Here is a 17,722-nt window from a genome sequence, read left to right as displayed (position 1 = left end):
TCCATGGAAGCATATATTATTTATATTACAGCCAAAGTTCTTCACAGGATCAGAGAAAACAGCTTTCTGTCATATACTACACCATTAAAGGAGAACAAAAGCTTAACCATAGAAATAAGCATAGAAATGTTGTATGTAGGGTTGCCACCATTTCTGGAAAAAAATACCGGCCTTCCTATATATTTTATATTTATGTGTTTTTTCCCTATTAATAACATTGGGATCAACCATCATTTTTACTGGCCAGGCCGGTAAAATACCGGCCAGGTGGCAACCCTAGTTGTGCGTTATGTTTTAGGTTTCTGTACCAGCCCAAGGCAACCACAACCCTTTAGCAGTAAAGATCTATGTCTCCAAAGATGCCCCAATAGCTCCTCATGCTCTGTGCTGCTGTCACTGAGCTTAGGGACCCTCTCACAATCAGTGTCGGACTGGCCCGGCGGGACACCGGGAAAAAACCCGGTGGGCCCCGACCCACATGGGCCCCCGCCGGGCCAGACCCCCCTCTCCTGTTGCTCGTTTTTTGTTTTGTTTTCTTTTTTAAAAGCGATCTTCCCGACGCACATGCGCGCCGATGGGGCGTCTTGTGCGCATATGCGCCGGGGGCACCATGTGCGCATGCGCGCCAAGGGGATGGCGCACAGTGCGCTACAGCAGGGGGACGGGGGGCCTGTAGGGGGCCCTCGACTGCAGTCCCGGTGGGCTCCGGGCCCCCCAGTCCGACCCTGCTCACAATATACAGAACACATAAAATAGAAATGTCACAATATAAGGCTGATACTAATTAATACAGATAATTACTACATGGCAGCACAGAAACCAGTGGAATTAGCATCAGACTTTAATAATCAGCCCTGTAGCATCAGCTTATATTACAGACCAACCTCATTTTCTGCTGGATAATTAGTGATGACCCCTAAGCTTAGCTTCTCAACAGCTGCTCAGAGCCCACTGAGCATGTGAGTGTCACAGACACTTTCCAAGATGGTGACCCCCTGTGACAAGTTTGAAGTCCTGGATCATTGCTGCTATTGACAAGCTGAAACTTTAGGCTGGTGCAGTATATAAAATATGGCATTTTAGTTCATTCTTAGGGTTTAGTTGTCCTTTAAAGGGTAACTATTGTGAAAATGAAAATGTAATATAGGCTTTGTCACACTGAAATAAGGAACTTTCTAAATACAATCAAGTTTATCTTCACTATCCCTCTCTCGGCATCTGTTTCTCTTCATTTAGTATGATGTAGACTAGAGAGTGACGTTCAGAGATCATTAGCAATTGAATTTCAATTTTTTATGTGGGATATTTAGCTTTTTATTCAGCACATTTGCCATTTTTAGCAATCTGGTTACTAGGGTCCAAATGACTATAGCAACCAGGCCCGGACTTGGAATCTGTGGGTTCGGGCAAATGCCAGAGGAGCTGCTATAAATTTAGTGGGCTGGTCGGGCAGATTGGGCCTCTGTTTGGGCTGTTTGGGCCTCTGTATACCTGAAATGCCAGGGCCTATTTTAATTCTCAGTCCAGACCTGCTGGCAACCAGGCATTGATTTGAATAAGAGACTGGGATATGAATAGGAGAGGCCTGAATAGAAAGACAAGTAATAAAAAGTAGCAATAACAATACATGTGTAGCCTTACAGAGCATTTGTTTTAGATGGGGTCAGTGACCCTCATTCGAAAGCTGGAAAGAGTCAGAAGGTGGTAAACAATACAAAAACGAAAATATGAAGTCGAGTTGAAAGTTGCTTTCAACTGGCCATTCTATGACAAACTAAAAGTGAGCCATTCTTTTATTTATGGCCCCATTGCGCTGTTAGAGGGCTAATAACTGGGTTTATAACTCTTCCCCTCAGTGTACTTGCAACAGGACATTGGAAAGTACCATTGACAATATAAAGACCAGTGAATTCCCGCCACAGAAGTGCGCGCTTTACCGCTGCCACGCCCCCTCAGCGTCTCGGCAGCCATGTGCACACACCAGACAAAACAATACTAGTGGCTGAGCGTGAACTCTGACGCGATCAGCGCTGTCACTGATACGCAGGGACTGAACCACTGCAACAAAGACAAGCAAGCTACATTGCTATAGAAACTGGCTCCGCCTTCCCCGCTAAATCGCTCATTAGATCGCTATCTCGCCTACGGCGCCATCTAGAGGCCATGGATTCGCTCAGCAATGGAGCGCAGTCCCGGATGGAGGCGTGACGTCAGTATGAGCGGGAGCCCGAGCGGGAGCTTTCTCTGAGCGTTCCTAGCAAGCGGCACAGAGCGGCCTGTAGCAGAGCACACATGGGTAAGGACACGTTTCCCCGTTACCGCAGCACTGGAACACCGACCGAACTAACCAGCCCGTTTCTAGGGAGGGCAGACTGGGGGAAAGTGCAGCTGCTTGAGAACTACAACTCCCAGTCTCACCTCTGCAGCTGTAGCATATTGGGCTGGGGAGGATTGTTTGTCTGTTTATCAGATGTTTTCCTTCACACAGGTGCCCAGCCACTGTCCTCTGTAGCTTGGTTGCTATGGGATACTAGACCCCTGCCACTTTTCACTCCCTTATTATTGTGATATAATAGATACAGAGACTGCTAGATGTGCCCCCTATGTCATGTGTTCTATAAACTCCATGTCCTCCTGCTTGTAGCATTGAGTTGTCGTGCGGCTGTGCAGTTGGTCATGTTTAAAGGGGTTGTTCACCTTTGAGTTAACTTTTAGTATGATGTAGAGAGTGATAGTCTTATTCAGCTTTTTTTTCAGCAGCTCTCCAGTTTGCAGTTTCAGCAATCTGGTTGCTAGGATCCAAATGACCCTAGTAACCATGCATTGATTTAAATGAGAATATGGAATATGAATAGAAGAGGCTCGAAACAGAAAGAGGAGTAATAAAAAGTAACAATAACAATCCATTTGTAGCTTTATAGAGCATTTGCTTTTTAGTGACCCCCCCCCATTTGAAAGCTGGAAATTATCAGAAGAAGAAGGCAAATCGTTCATAAACTATGAAAAAAAAAATAATGAAGACCAATTGAAAAGTTGCTTGGAATTGGCCATTCTGTAACATACTGCAAGTTAACCTGAAGGTGAACCACCCCTTTAAAAACACTATTGGCACAGTGATATGCAGAGATTGCCCCTGAAAATAATATAGTGAATAAAGTACCCCCTCTTGTAAAATATAAGGATATTATAAGTTACAGAGGAGTTTCATGACCATGTAAAAGCACAAGGCCGAAGGGCGAGTGTTTTTATACAGGTCATGGAACTCCGAGGTAACTTCTAATATCCTTATATTTTACAAGAGGGGGTACTTTATTTATTATAATACACAAATTTCAGTGAGTCATGTGACAGAAATGACATCAGAACTCACCATTTATAACTGATGACATCAGAACTCACTGTTTATAAGGATATCATTTACAAGATATTCATGGCTTTTGTGTATTCTATATATAATTCATGGCTTTTGTGTATTAGAGAGAGAGATTTTTTATTATTTGTGGTTGATTTACCTTTTTATTCAGCAGCTCTCCAGTTTGTAATTTTGGCAGTCTGGTTGCTAGGGTCCATGTGACCCTAGCAACCATGCATTGATTTGAATAAGAGGCTGGAATATGAATAGGAGAGGCCTGAATAATGAGCAATAGAAAGTAGTAATAACAATACATGTGTAGCCTTACGGAGCATTTGATGGGGTCAATGACCCCCATTTTTAAAGCTGAAAAGATTCCGAAGAAGGCAAACAATTTATAAGTATAAAAATGAAGGCCAATTAAAAAGTCGCTTGGAATTAGCCGTTCTGTAACATATTAAACATTAACTCAAAGGTGAACCACCACTTTAAACTGTAAGGGTGTTATGTAATAAAAGGCGCTAAGTTTGCCCTGGAGCAGTAACCCATAGGAGCCAATCAACTGGTAACATTTATTGGTCACCTGTTTAAAAACAGACATCGTATTGGTTGCTATAGGTTACTGCTCCTGGGCAAACTTAGCACCTTTTATTACACATGCGGTTTAGTGGCAGAATTCCTCTTAATGCTGAAAGTTGCAGTTCAACAGGAGTTGGGCAAGATCTCCTCTATCTCTTTCTATGGGGATGAAGTTAAATAACAAGACTACCAATGGGTTGGTGCACTTTCAGCCTGGCTGCCCATACAGGTAAATATATACTGAGTAAATCTAAGCTGCTGCAGATCCTCTTGGGAGTTATTTCATTTTTATTCTCATCATTTTGGGGGTAGTCTATTAAAAAGGTGCAACGTTTGCTCCAGGTTCTCGGCAGGTAGCATTTATTGGTCACTTTTTTTTTCTTTTAAATCAAATATCTAGTTGCTAGGGGTTACTAGCCCGGGGCAAACGTTGCATCTTTTATGACATTATGTGGTTTGATTTTTATCCAGAGATAAAGGGATCCAGTTTTTCTTGCCTGGTGCAAAGAGTGCAAGTGCCGTAACCCATAGCAACCAATCATACGTTCATTTTAATCATATTTAATCAATTGAAATTCCTATTTCCCGGTATATCGGTACCCGACAAGATCACTTGTTATTGCTGCTCTTAGTATCGACCTCCTTGCCTGTGGCTACAGACCCAGCAGTTAACCCTTGTGTTGCCCTGTAGTGAGTCCATGACACTGGCGAGACGCAAGTTTCTATATTGTGCCATTACCTTGAGTCGTGCTTTACCTCCCAGTGCAAGGAGGGATATCTGCACCCAACCCAATACTTCTGCTGCTGTTTTTAGGCATAACAAATATGATCCCACTATATGGGTCGGTGATCCGGAAACCCGGGCCTTGACGTGGCATGTGAGCTTACATTTTGGCCAAAGTGTGATACTAACTAGGGATGCACTGAATGCAGGATTTGGATTCGGTTGAATCCTTCTGACCGGCGGAACCAAATTCTAATTTGCCTATGCAAATTAGGGGTGGGGAGGGAAATTGCTTGACTTTTTGTCACAAAACAAAGAAGTAAAAAATGTTTTCCCCTTCCTACCCCTTATTTGCATATGCAAATTGGATTTGGTTCAGTATTCGGCCAAAGGATTTGGGGGTTCGGCTGAATCCAATATATTGGATTCGGTGCATCCCTGGTACTAACACCCCATTTTTTGTAATTATTTATAAAGGCAAATTGTGCGCTGGCAATTTTTCTCTTTCCCGTTATCCAGAAAGCTTCAAATTACAGAAGGGCTATCTCCCATAGACTCCATTTTATCCAAATAATCCAAATTTTTAAAGATGATTTCCTTTTTCTCTGTAATAATAAAACAGTAGCTTGTACTTGATCAAAACTAAGATATAATTAATCCTTATTGGAAGCAAAATCAGCCTCTTGGGTTTATTTAATGTTTACATGATTTTCTAGTAGACTTTAGATATGAAGATCCAAATTGCAGAAATATATAGTAAATAAAGTACTATAAAGTACTATTGTAAAATATAAGGATATTATATTCTCCAACAGGGGGTCCTTTATTTATTATAATACACAAGTTTTAGTGAGTCATGTGACAAATGACATCAGAACTCACCGTTTATAACTGATGACATCACTAGTCACCAGTTATAAGGATATAATTTACAGGATATTCATGGCTTTTGTGTAAAATATATATATATATACACACACACACACACACACACACACACACACACACACACACACACACACACACACACACACACACACACACACACACACACACACACACACACACACACACACACACACACACACACACACACACACACACACACACACACACACATATACATATACATATATATACATATATACATATACATATATACATATACATATATACATATACATATATATACATATACATATATATATATATATATATATATATATATATATATATATATATATATATATATATATATATATATATATATATATATATATATATATATATATATATATATATATATATATAATACAATGCACAAAAGCCATATCTTGTAAATTATATATATAAATTATATTCATCAGTTATAAACGGTGAGTAGTGATGTCATTTGACTCACTGAAATTTGTGTATTATAATAAATAAAGTACCCTCTGTTGCAAAATATAAATCCTCCATAGATAATCTTTATTGCCTAAGAAAAAAGGGGAGGGGCTTGAAGGCATTGCTTTGACACCCCCTGATATAACTGTGTGTATGAAATGAGGAAATTTAAGGGTACTAGCAATGCACTAACACAGATTCATGTACAACTTTCCATTTGTTCTCTTGCAGTTGAAGATGAAGAACGAAATAGCCGCCGTGGTGTTTTTCCTCTCCAAACTGATCAGGAAGAATGAGAAAATAAGGAAGGAGGAGGTTGACAGGTTCTTGGAGGAACTGACGAGGCTGCTGTATGACAAGTTTGTCAATCACTGGTACCCAGCTACGCCAACTAAAGGTCAGGCATACAGGTATGTGTGGGGATATGGCTTGTGATCATGTACTGTAACAGGCAGGAACTCACTTCTTATATGTACAGTCTATTAAACATCTGGGATTTAAAGGTTAAGTTAACTTTTAGTTTGTTCTAGAATGGACAATTTTTAGCAGCTTGTCAATTGGTCTTCATCATTTACTTTTGAATACGAACGAATCCAGGATTCCGTTCGAGATTCGGCCAGGATTCGACCTTTGTCAGCAGCATATGCAAATTAGGAATGGGGAGGGAAATCGTGTGACTTTTTTGCCACAAAACAAGGAAGTAAAAAAGTTTTCCCCTTCCCATAATTTGCATATGCAGATTCGGATTTGGTTTGGTATTTTGCCGAATCTTTTGCGAAGGATTCGGGGGTTCGGCCGAATCCAAAATGGTGGATTCGGTGCATCACTACTTTTGAATTATTTGCCTTCTTCTTTCCAGCTTTGAAATGGGGGTCACTGACCCTATCTAAAAAAACAAATGCTCTATTAGGCTACACATTTACTGTATTGCTACGTTTGATTGCTCATCTTTCTATTCAGGCCTCTCCTATTCATATTCCAGTCTCTTATTCAAATCATAGAATGGTTGCTAGGGTCATTTGGACTCTAGCAACCAGATTGCTGAAATTGCAAACTGGAGAGCTGCTGAAAAAAAAGCTAAATAACTGAAAAACCACTAATAATAAAACATGAAAATCGTCTCAGAATATCACTCTCTACATCATACTAAAAGTTAATTTAAAGGTGAACAACCCTTTTAACAGTGTGACTTTCCGGTTTCTTGTGTACTGCAGCTAATGAAATGTATTGGTTTCTCCCTGACTAGATGTATCCGTGTCAACAAGTTTCAAGGTCCTGATCCTGACCTCCTGAAAGCTTGCCTGAACAGCAGCCTGGAGTATGAAGACCTGGGACTGCCCAAGGAATTCACTTTATGGGTGGACCCATGGGAAGTGTGCTGCAGGTGAGGGATTATACATTGTCATCCTTTATTAATATAGTCATGACGACATATTACTCTGGGCTAAAAGGAACAGTAACCCCAAACAATTAAAGTTTTTAAAGTAATGAAAATATCATGTAAGGTTGTCCTGCACTGGTAAATTTGATGTGCTGGCTTCAGAAACACTACTATAGTTCATATAAACAAGCTGCTATATGACACAGGTTAAATAGTGGATAACAGATAACACCATTAAGTTCCACAGAGCTTATCTGTTATCTGCTGTGTAACCTGAGCCTTTTCTCCTTTGAATGGCTGCCCCGATGGCTACACAGCAGCTTAATTATATAAGCAATAGTAGTGTTTCTGAAGTAAACACATCAGTTTTACCAGTGCAGGGCAACACTGCATTATGTTTTTATTACTTTAAAACATTTTAATGTTTTGATAGTACTGTTCCTTTAAAACTCAATTTACTGCGAGACATGTGCACATATTATCCATTGGTTGGTTTATTATTAGGGATGCACCGAATCCACTTTTTTGGATTCGGCCGAACCCCCGAATCCTTTGCGAAAGATTCGGCCGAATACCGAACCGAACCCTAATTTGCATATACAAATTAGGATTTGGTTCGGCCAGGCAGAAGGATTCGGCCGAATCCAAATCCTGCTTAAAGGAACAGTAACGTCAAAAAATAAGCGTTTTAAAGTAATGAAAATATAATGCAGTGTTGCCCTGCACTGGTAAAACTGCTGTGTTTGCTTCAGAAATTCTACTATTGTTTATATAAATAAGCTGCTAGGTAGCAATGGGGGCAGCCATTCAAAGGAGAAAAAGCTCGTTACACAGCAGATAGAAGATAAGCTCTGTCTGTCTAATGGTGGTATCTGTTATCCATTAGTTAACCTGTGCCATATAGCCGTTTTTCAATTTCCGCCATTGCTCCCCAGCAGCTTTTTTATATGAACTATAGTAGTGTTTCTGAAGCAACCAGATCAGTTCTACTAGTGCAGGGCAACAGTACATGATATTTTCATAACTTTAAAACACTTACATTTTTTGGTGTTACTGTTCCTTTAAAAAGGCCAAATCCCGAACCGAATCCTGGATTCGGTGCATCCCTATTTATTTATTTATTTATTTATTTATTTATTATTATCATCATCATCCACTGGTGCAATTTCTATCTGCCTGCAATATCACCTTTCAATACTCTTCATTAAAACCAGGGTCTGAAGTGTGCCAGTGGCAGTTACGATTTATGCATTGTAAAGAAAAAGAACCCCTTATTAACCAATTTATTTAATCATAATTCCCTTATTAGGGTTAAATATCAAGAATCATTAGTGCTGTATGATTAGAGTCTCAATTGAAAAATGAGCCAACTGTATATCTTACTTATATATCCCCAAAACAATCCACAAGGATTATCCGTGTTATTAGTAATTAATCTAATTACATTAATACAATTAATTAAACCTCTTTCAGATAATTAGTGTATAAAGTGCAAGTGCTCCGTTATTTAAATCATTTGTTTTACTTAAGTTAAGTCCAACAAATTATTTATATATCTGAGCCCTTGCACTTTATACACTTGCATTTTCTGAAAGGTTTAATTAATTGTATTAATTTAATTAGATTTATAGCTATAACTGCTATAGTATATATAAAAACACCACAAGATGTGTATCCATGGGGGCAACCATTTAAGATGGAAGAAAAGCACGGGTTACATGGCAGAATACAATGGTGTTTTATCTGTTATCTACTATGTGATCTGTGCTTTTTCTCAATTTTTCCAGCTTGAAAGGCTGCCCCCATGGCTACACAGCAGTTTATTTATATAAACTAGAGTAGTGTTTCCCAAGCAAACACAGAACTTTTACCACTGCAGGGCAATCCATTATCTGGAAACCCATTATCCAGAAAGCTCCAAATTACGGAAAGGCTTTCTCCCATAGACTCCATTTTATCCAAATAATCCAATTTTTTTAATAATAAAACATTACCTTGTAGTTGATCCAAACCTTATTGGAGACAAAACCAGCCTATTGGGTTCATTTAATATTTACATGATTTTCTAGTAGCCTTAAAGTGACACTGACACTAAAAATTAGCATTCAAAGACAATATTGTGATGGATATAAAAAGGGTTATTTTCTGGTGTCAGGATCTCACTAAGGTACAAAGATCCAAATTACTGAAAGATCCGTTTTTCGGAAGTCCTGAGCATTGGGTGTTACTGTTCCTTTAATGCTGTCACAGGACTTTAGAAGCATGTTGGGTCTTGAATGCGGACAGTAAATCAGTCCCCTAACTGGGACCCATCTGTAACTCAGGTACGGAGAGAAGAATCACGCCTTCCTGGTGGCAAGTGTTGAAAGTAAAGTTAACGACAAGCTGGAAATCTCCGAGCATGTTTCCCGTGTACTGGATAAAGTAGTAACCTCCGATTACCATTCTGGATCCTCTTCAGATGATGAAGTCTACTACAGCAGCAGAAAAGCTCAGGCCGGCCACAGCTTCATGGGCGCAACTAACACACGTCAGGTATTTCCAGAAATCAGATTTTTACACAAACCTGAAGTATCCGTGGCTAAAAGATCGGTGAGAGCCGATGAAAACTGTAGCCCTCCGGCAGTGTTTGTCATTCAAGTTCTAGTGCTGGAGCCTGGAGGCCTTTGTTTTGGGCTTTCCTCTCTCTCTCTGCTCCCTGTTTAGCAAGATAAACACACACAAGAAGTATGATACCTGTTAAGGACATGACAGACAGTACAGTGGCATTCTGAGCAGAATAAAAATAGGTCAGGCAAGATTTTAAAATATATAACGAAAAAAAGGGAAAGTTTCTTTTTAAGGGAAATTAAAGTGATACTGTCATGGGAAAACGTTTTTTTTTTTTTTTTTTTTTTTTTTTTTTTTTTAAACACATCAGTTAATATTGCTGCTCCAGCAGAATTATGCACTGAAATCCATTTCTCAAAAGAGCAAACAGATTTTTTTATATTCACTTTTGAAATCTGACATGGGGCTAGACATATTGTCTATTTCCCAGCTGTGACTTTACAAAGAGAACAAGTCCGGCTCTGATATTTTTTAAAATCTTACTAAACACGACAAAAGTGCAGGTATAGATTCCAGCTAGTAAACTTAAAAGCGGACTAAACCCTGCTCACTGTAGACATTGGTTGGTCCGGGTGCACGTTGCCCCGGACCCCACTCCTGAATATAAACACCGGGTTCTTCAAGTCTGCTGTACAAGTAGTTAAACAGTGAAAGCTGAGCTGCCCTGCAGGGGTGGTGACCCGGGTGCAGCCAGCCCCGAGTCCGTCACTAGAAGGAACGCCAAAGGTCAGGTAGAAGATTTGCAGATTTGTAGGCCGCGCACTCCTGGGACACCAACACGAACCGCTCGTCTCCAAATGTTTAAAAGGTAAACTCTTTATTGTTAAGACATATAGTCAATCAAACAACAATAGCGTCTGAGGTCTGACACGTTTCGTGACAATACACTTCCTCAGAGAGATTTCCCAGCTGCCCCAAGTCATGTGACTGATAAACTTCAAACACTCTTTACTGTTGGAGAGATTTCACCCCCCCCCAGCAATCTTACAGAACAATGGGACGGTAACGACATTGCGACAATGGGACGGTAACGACATAGCAGCTCCCTAACACAAGATAACAGCTCCCTGGTAGATCTAAGAACAGCACTTGTAAAAGCCAAGTCCCACTGAGACTGATTCATAAGTAGGAAAAATAACAGCCTGCCAGAAAGTAGTTCCATCCTAAAGTGCAGGCACAAGTCACATGACTGGGGGCAGCTGGGAAAAATATCTAGCTCCATGTCAGATTTCAAATTAAATATGAAAAAAATCTGTTTGCTCTTTTCAGAAATGGATTTCATTGCATATTTCTGCTGGAACAGCACTATTAACTGATGTGTTTTGGAAAAAACATGTTTTTCCATGACAGTATCCCTTTAAGTTTATATGAATGTATTGTTTTCATTATTCCCCTATATTTTAATTGCAGCAAACAAAGTAGAGTGGCACTCAATGGTTGTAAATTGAACTTCTATGGCAGATACCGTTCTACAGGAACAATATACTTAAAGTATAGTGACCCTTTAAAGAAATTTTAACTGTAGTTACTACTTTCACATCAAGGAACCCTCCAATCATTTGTCTATCTTTCTAACTCCAGGTTCCGGGAGTCCAGCTGCAGTCAGCTCCAACATGGAATAAATATCATAAGAGAAAGCAGTTGCCCCAATATCACTATGACCAGCGCATGATGTTGGGTTATCTGCCGCCACCAAGGGGAAGCAAGATGCACGGTCAGATGCCGTGGCTACCTCCAGCCTTTCAGAATGACCGCAGCCACTGGACTGGGCTACCTTTACTCCCTGCCGGCCACCAGTGCCTGGTTTAAATAATTGTGTTCTAAATCAGTTCTCGGTTGTGTACAAATGATACTAAATGCAGTGGACCAAATTCTATAGAAAAAAAAAAAAAGTATTTTCTACTTTAGTCTCTATTTTTTTTTTTTTTTTTTTAATGTAACTGAACTTTTTTGCATTTTGGATAGCTTATATATATCTATATATACCGGCTTAGCAGGAAACACTTTAGTAGAGGTAGAGAAAGTGCCTAAATATTTTTAATATTGTATTAATATATATATATTGTGACTTGCACATAATCATGTAGCGTAATGAATTACTGTAGCAGAGTATTTATTTACAATTCATATTTTATGCTTTATGTAGACTTAATGACAGTTTATTCTAATAATAAATTATTTTGTAACTCCGTATTGGAACCATGTATGATGCTGTTGCCGTATTGTATTGTTGATTGTATAAATGACTGTGCAAAAACAATTCAGACTAAAATATAATATGGAAAATGTAAATCGAAGTTGTTTTTTTGAATGTCAGTGACCTGGTTGTCTGATACAGGTATGGGACCTGTTATCCAGAATGTTCGGGACCTGGGGGTTTCCGGATAACGGATCTTTCTGTAATTTGGATCTTCATACCTTAAATTTACTAGTAAATCATTTAAACATTAAATAAACCCAATAGGCTGGTTTTGCTTCCTATAAGGATTAATTATATCTTAGTTGGGATCAAGTACAAGTTACTGTTTTATTATTACAGAGAAAAAGGAATCTTTTAAAAATTTGGATTAATTTTAATGGAGTCTATGGGAGAGGGCCTTTCCATAACTCGGAGCTTTCTGGATAATGGGTTTCCGGATAACGGATCCTATACCTGTAGAAGTGACGGCAGACTAGTGGGTCCATACCTTCCAAGGCTGCTCTCTGACCCCACTAAAAGCCATTGCCTTCTGATTGGTTCAGTCTTATGCTGTTCCCTTTGTGGATGGTGAGATGAGGGTGACTAGTGGTAGTAAATAATAGTAGTATGTAGTAGTAGTAGTAGTATGTAGTAGTAGTATGTAGTAGTAGTATGTGGTGGTGGTGGTGGTGGTTTCTGAACAAAGGTTTAAAACGGAAAGCAGTTCCAGTACCTCCAGACAGGCAAAACAAGGGGAAGAATGTAAATTGGCTGGTTTTGCTTCCAAGAAGAATTGATGACCCAACCGATATCGGCAGAAGACTTGGATATGGGTCGGCTCGTAGATCAGGCTGGCCAGAAAATTTTGATTGGGCACCTTTGATGGCACCCAAACATCGCCCATTGTTAGTGCTGAATCATCAGAGGTAGAATTCTGTTGTTTCTATCTGTATATCTGACGATTCAGCTCTAGACATGTGTATTGAAACTAACGATCTTTCCTGGAAATATCATAATTGTTACATCTATGGCCACCTTAAGTTTGGATCGAGTACAAGGTACTGTTTTATTATTACAAAGAAAAAGGAAAATATATATAATTGTATTATTTGAATAAAATGGGGTCTATGGGAGATGTCCTTTCCGTAACTCGGAGCTTTCTGGATAACGGATCCCATACCTGTACAACAGTAAATAGGGACACACACCAACATCTTATTCCAACACCCAAGTATGGGACCCTTGCCATCCATTGTATCTCTCTGTATCCGTATTCATACTCTACACATTGGTGGTGTGCAGCTTTGGGCCAGCAAGCTCCTGTGGTATTTAGCCATCTCCCATATCCCGCCCACCCCTGTGATGCCAGCACCCTCTGTTGCTGTCAAAGGCCCCTAAGAACTGTCAGATTGGGTCCTGCATTATTGCTACAACAGAGCCTTTCCTTGAGTTTGAAATCCTGTATCTCACTGTGACTGGTTGGTCAGATTGAGGCAAACACATATCCGGGCATAATCATCAAAGGGTTAAAAATAAGAGCTATATCTAATTTTACCTGATTAATCATATTTGAGGCCCCTAGGCTGCACTTCTAGGTTACTCCCACTCCCGTGTGACTGGATTCATGCAGAGTCAGGCATATACACTCTCTAAGCCGGGCTAGTATACGGGTTTTTGTAGCTAGTAGCCACAAAACGCATCAAGGGGATGACTATTTAAGCTCCTGTATCTTAAAAGTGGACCTGTCACCCAGACATAAAAATCTGTATAATAAAGGTGCTTTTCAAATTAAACATGAAATCCAATTTCTATTTTTTTATTAAAGCATTCATAGCTGTTGTAAACTCATTTAAACATCTCAACTGTCAATCAAATATTGCCTGCCCTTCCTCTATGCCTTAAAGAATAAAAGATTGGTTTTACTGAAACAGATCCCGCTGGCATACAACTAACTTGCTTGCCTTCTATTGTTTTCCAGTCTCAAGTGCGCCCTAGACCCAACGCAAATAAAAATAAATATTAGGTTTAGGAAAAAAATCCTAGATGGACCCATGATCACACGGGAGCCCTAGACAATAGCCCATACATAAATCTATCCCCTGCTAACCTGTACAAGTACATGAGTGAGAGCTGATATATTTCCTATGGAGAGCTGCAGTGTGGTTTTAGTTGTATATAATGCTTCAGGGACTTAAAGGACCAGTAACATCAAAAAATGAAATTGTTTTAAAGTAATACAAATATAATGCAATGTTGCCCTGCACTGGTAAAACTGCTGTGTTTGCTTCAGAAACACTACTATTGTTTATGTAAATAAGCTGCTGTGTAGCAATGGGGCAGCCATTCAAAGGAGAAAAAGCTCAAGTTACACAGCCGTTTTTCAATTTCCGCCATTGTTACTCAGTAGATTGTTTATATGAACTATAGTAGAGTTTCTGAAGCAAACAGATCAGTTTTACCAGTGCTGGGCAATAAAATTTTGATTGCCCTGAACCCCAAAATAGCCTGTGCAGGGACATGTTAATCATAATTTAGGCTTCAGGTCATGTACTAAAGTGGCTCAGTCTCACAGTGGGTGACGCGGTTGCCTTGCAGTTCTGGAGTCCTGGGTTCAATTCCAACCATGGTAAGGATTTTGCATGGTCTCTGTGTTGGCACGACTTTGCTTCTGTAGGGAGTTATTGTACTTGTGGTTAAGGCTTTGCTGGTGGAAAAAAACGGTTGTTTCCCGGCTGGACGTTCTCATCCGTCTGTCTGTGACTCATAAAAATTAATTGTCTGGATAGAAAAAAGTTGGATGACTTCTAATTGCAGGTGGGTAAATGAGTAACTGAAGGTCCCTGGGAGATCACACTTTTACTCTTGTAAACACCAAGGATATTTTTGCTTGTGAATGTTAGCAGAAGTTAGAGCCACATGAAATGGAGCCTGTTGGGCAAGAATATTTGAAAAACAACCTGCAACTCCTAGTTATATGTGACTAAGGATGCTGGGAGTTCTTCTATAGTGTAGGCTGTGAGTAGGATGTCCCAGGTGCCAGCGAGTTCTGGGGAAGGTGAGAGGACAATGTTATGGGAGAGACAGTGATTCAGATACTGGGGAAGGGTGACGGTGGGATGAAGATGTTGATGGTGCACTGTTGAAAGATAAAAAGGAAACGGAATGATTGCATTGTGGGAGATAAAAGTGTTCAGGAAGGGGGGTCACAAAACAGCAGCCTTTAATCTATACCTTTCAGTCCCATGCAGAAGCGAAGGAGCAGATAAAGAGAAATCTAGGGGTCTATTTATCTTGCTGTGTAAAAAGCGGAGTGAAACATTACCAGTGATGTTGCTCATAGCAACCAGTCAGATCTTTTGAAATCTAATTGCTGATTGGTTACTTTGGGCAAAATCACCTGTAATGCTCCACTATTAATACGGGATGATAAATCTGCCCCATAATGTATTTACTGTATGTTCCAGACTGACCCTGTACATAAATGCTAATTATAAATGCTGCTGTCATGGCCTGAGCCTAAATTATAAATATCACTACTGCTAGGGTCATAATCTCTCCTTCCCGTCTTTTCTCCCCTTTAATCTGCAGCCGCTATACTGACAAACTTCTTGATGTGACATTGGCCCCAAGCACACGACTTTCTTCTGTTGTTATAAGGACCAGTCTAGCATCACAATCATTTTCCCTGTGAATTTGTCTCAGGGGCTCAGTTTCATCTTTGATTAGAATATCCAAGTGGCTGGTCATCTCCCATAATCCTGATTGTGTTATAGGGGTAAATTTATCAAAGAGTGAAGTTCCGCCACTAGAGTGAAATTCCACAGCTCTAAATTCATTTCTATGGGATTTTGAAAGGCGTATTTATCGATGGGTGAAAGTAAAAGTTCACCCTTTGATAAATACACCTTTAAAAATCCCATAGAAATGAATGGGGAGTGGCGGAATTTCACTCTAGTGGCGGAACTTCACTATTAACTTCACTCTTTGATAAATATACCCCATAATCTCTTAAAACAATAAAACAGAAAGAGGTATCAATACCGGATTTTGCTTGGAAATTCACAAAACATTCCTTTCATGATTGACATGTGACAGTGGGCCTCATGCTGCTAAACATTTTGTCTATTTCATTGTCATTCCCTATTTCAATGAGAACAAAGAGGCTAAATAGATGGAATAATAGATTATAGTATGTAAAGAAAAGAGTCTAGGAGAACTGAGGTTAAGTGAGAAGATGAAGAATAATAATAGTGAGAGTGGGCCCCTGGTCTAAGATTACTTGGTGGGCCCCTGGTCAAAGGTTTTTGGGTGGGCCCCTGGTGTCCGACACTGGCTATGAGGAAAGACTGGCCAAATTGGGGATGTTCACGCTGGAGAAGAGGCGCTTAAGGGGTGATATGATAACTATGTATAAATATATAAGGGGATCATATAATAATCTCTCTAATGCTTTATTTACCAGTAGGTCTTTCCAGCTGACACAAAGTCACACATTCCGTGAGAGCTGTGAAGATGTGGAATTGTCTTCCTGAATCAGTGGTACAGGCTGATACATTAGATAGATTTAAGAAGGGGTTGGATGGTGTTTAGCAAGTGAGGGAATACAGGGTTATGGGAGATAGCGCATAGTACAAGTTGATCCAGGGACTGGTCCGAATGCCATTTTGGAGTCAGGAAGGATTTTTTTCCCCCCTGAGGCAAACTGGAGAGGCTTCAGATGGGTTTTTTGCCTTCCTCTGGATCAACTAGCAGTTAGGCAGGTTATATATAGACTTAAAAGGTTGAACTTGATGGATGTGTCTTTTTTGAACCTAACTTACTGTGTTACTATGTTACTTTAAAGGGGTTGTTCACCTTTGAGTTAACCTTTAGTATGATGCAGAGAGTGATATTCTGAGACAATTTGCAATTGGTTTTATATTTTGCATTATTTAGCTTTTATTCGGCAGCTCTCCAGTTTGCAATTTCAGCAATCTGCATTGATTTGAATAAGAGAATGGAATATGAATAGGAGAGGCCTGAATAGAAAGATGAGTAATAAAAAGTAGCATTAACAATACATTTGTAGCCTTAAAGAGCGTTTGTTTTTTTAGATGGGGTCAGTGACCCCCATTTGAAAGCTAGAAAGAGTCAGAAGAAAAAGGCAAATAACTCAAAAACTATAAAATATAAATAATGAAGACCAATTGTAAAGTTGCTACGAATTGGAGATTTTATAACATGCTAAAAGTAACCTCAAAGGAACCACCCATTTAATGTTATTGAGGCGCTTCCATCCCAGCACAGCTCATGTTTTATGTCTCCCCCAATGTCTGCACCACTGAAAAAGAAAGTTAAACCTGTTCCCCTGGGATGTTCATCATAAATCAGAATTTATTTTCATGTGCCTAGGGTGCAACAGCTGGGGGGCTACGCCTTAGACACACACCTCCGCTGCCTTCTCTCAGGTTAAAACTGTGTACCCAGTAGAAGAGGGTTAGAAAGCTCAGCGGGGGATGGGAATGGCGAGAG

The 17,722-nt window shown here is 39.8% G+C and overlaps 1 protein-coding gene across 1 annotated transcript; it reads left to right on the top strand.

Annotated features, from left to right (window-relative positions):
• The first annotated feature begins 2,041 nt into the window (after positions 1–2,041).
• Positions 2,042–12,324, top strand: LOC108707908 (protein BTG3). Its single transcript, XM_018246000.2, has 5 exons — positions 2,042–2,296; positions 6,273–6,451; positions 7,288–7,425; positions 9,747–9,957; positions 11,614–12,324. Exons 2-5 carry the CDS (start codon positions 6,279–6,281, stop codon positions 11,839–11,841), a joined length of 750 nt encoding a protein of 249 aa, XP_018101489.1. The 5' UTR covers positions 2,042–2,296; positions 6,273–6,278; the 3' UTR covers positions 11,842–12,324.
• The last annotated feature ends 5,398 nt before the right edge of the window (positions 12,325–17,722 follow it).

This window comes from Xenopus laevis, chromosome 2L, assembly GCF_017654675.1.
Source record: "Xenopus laevis strain J_2021 chromosome 2L, Xenopus_laevis_v10.1, whole genome shotgun sequence".
Lineage (NCBI taxonomy): Eukaryota > Metazoa > Chordata > Amphibia > Anura > Pipidae > Xenopus > Xenopus laevis.
Note: the sequence above shows the minus strand (reverse complement) of the source record. Positions and strands in the feature narration are given on the sequence as shown.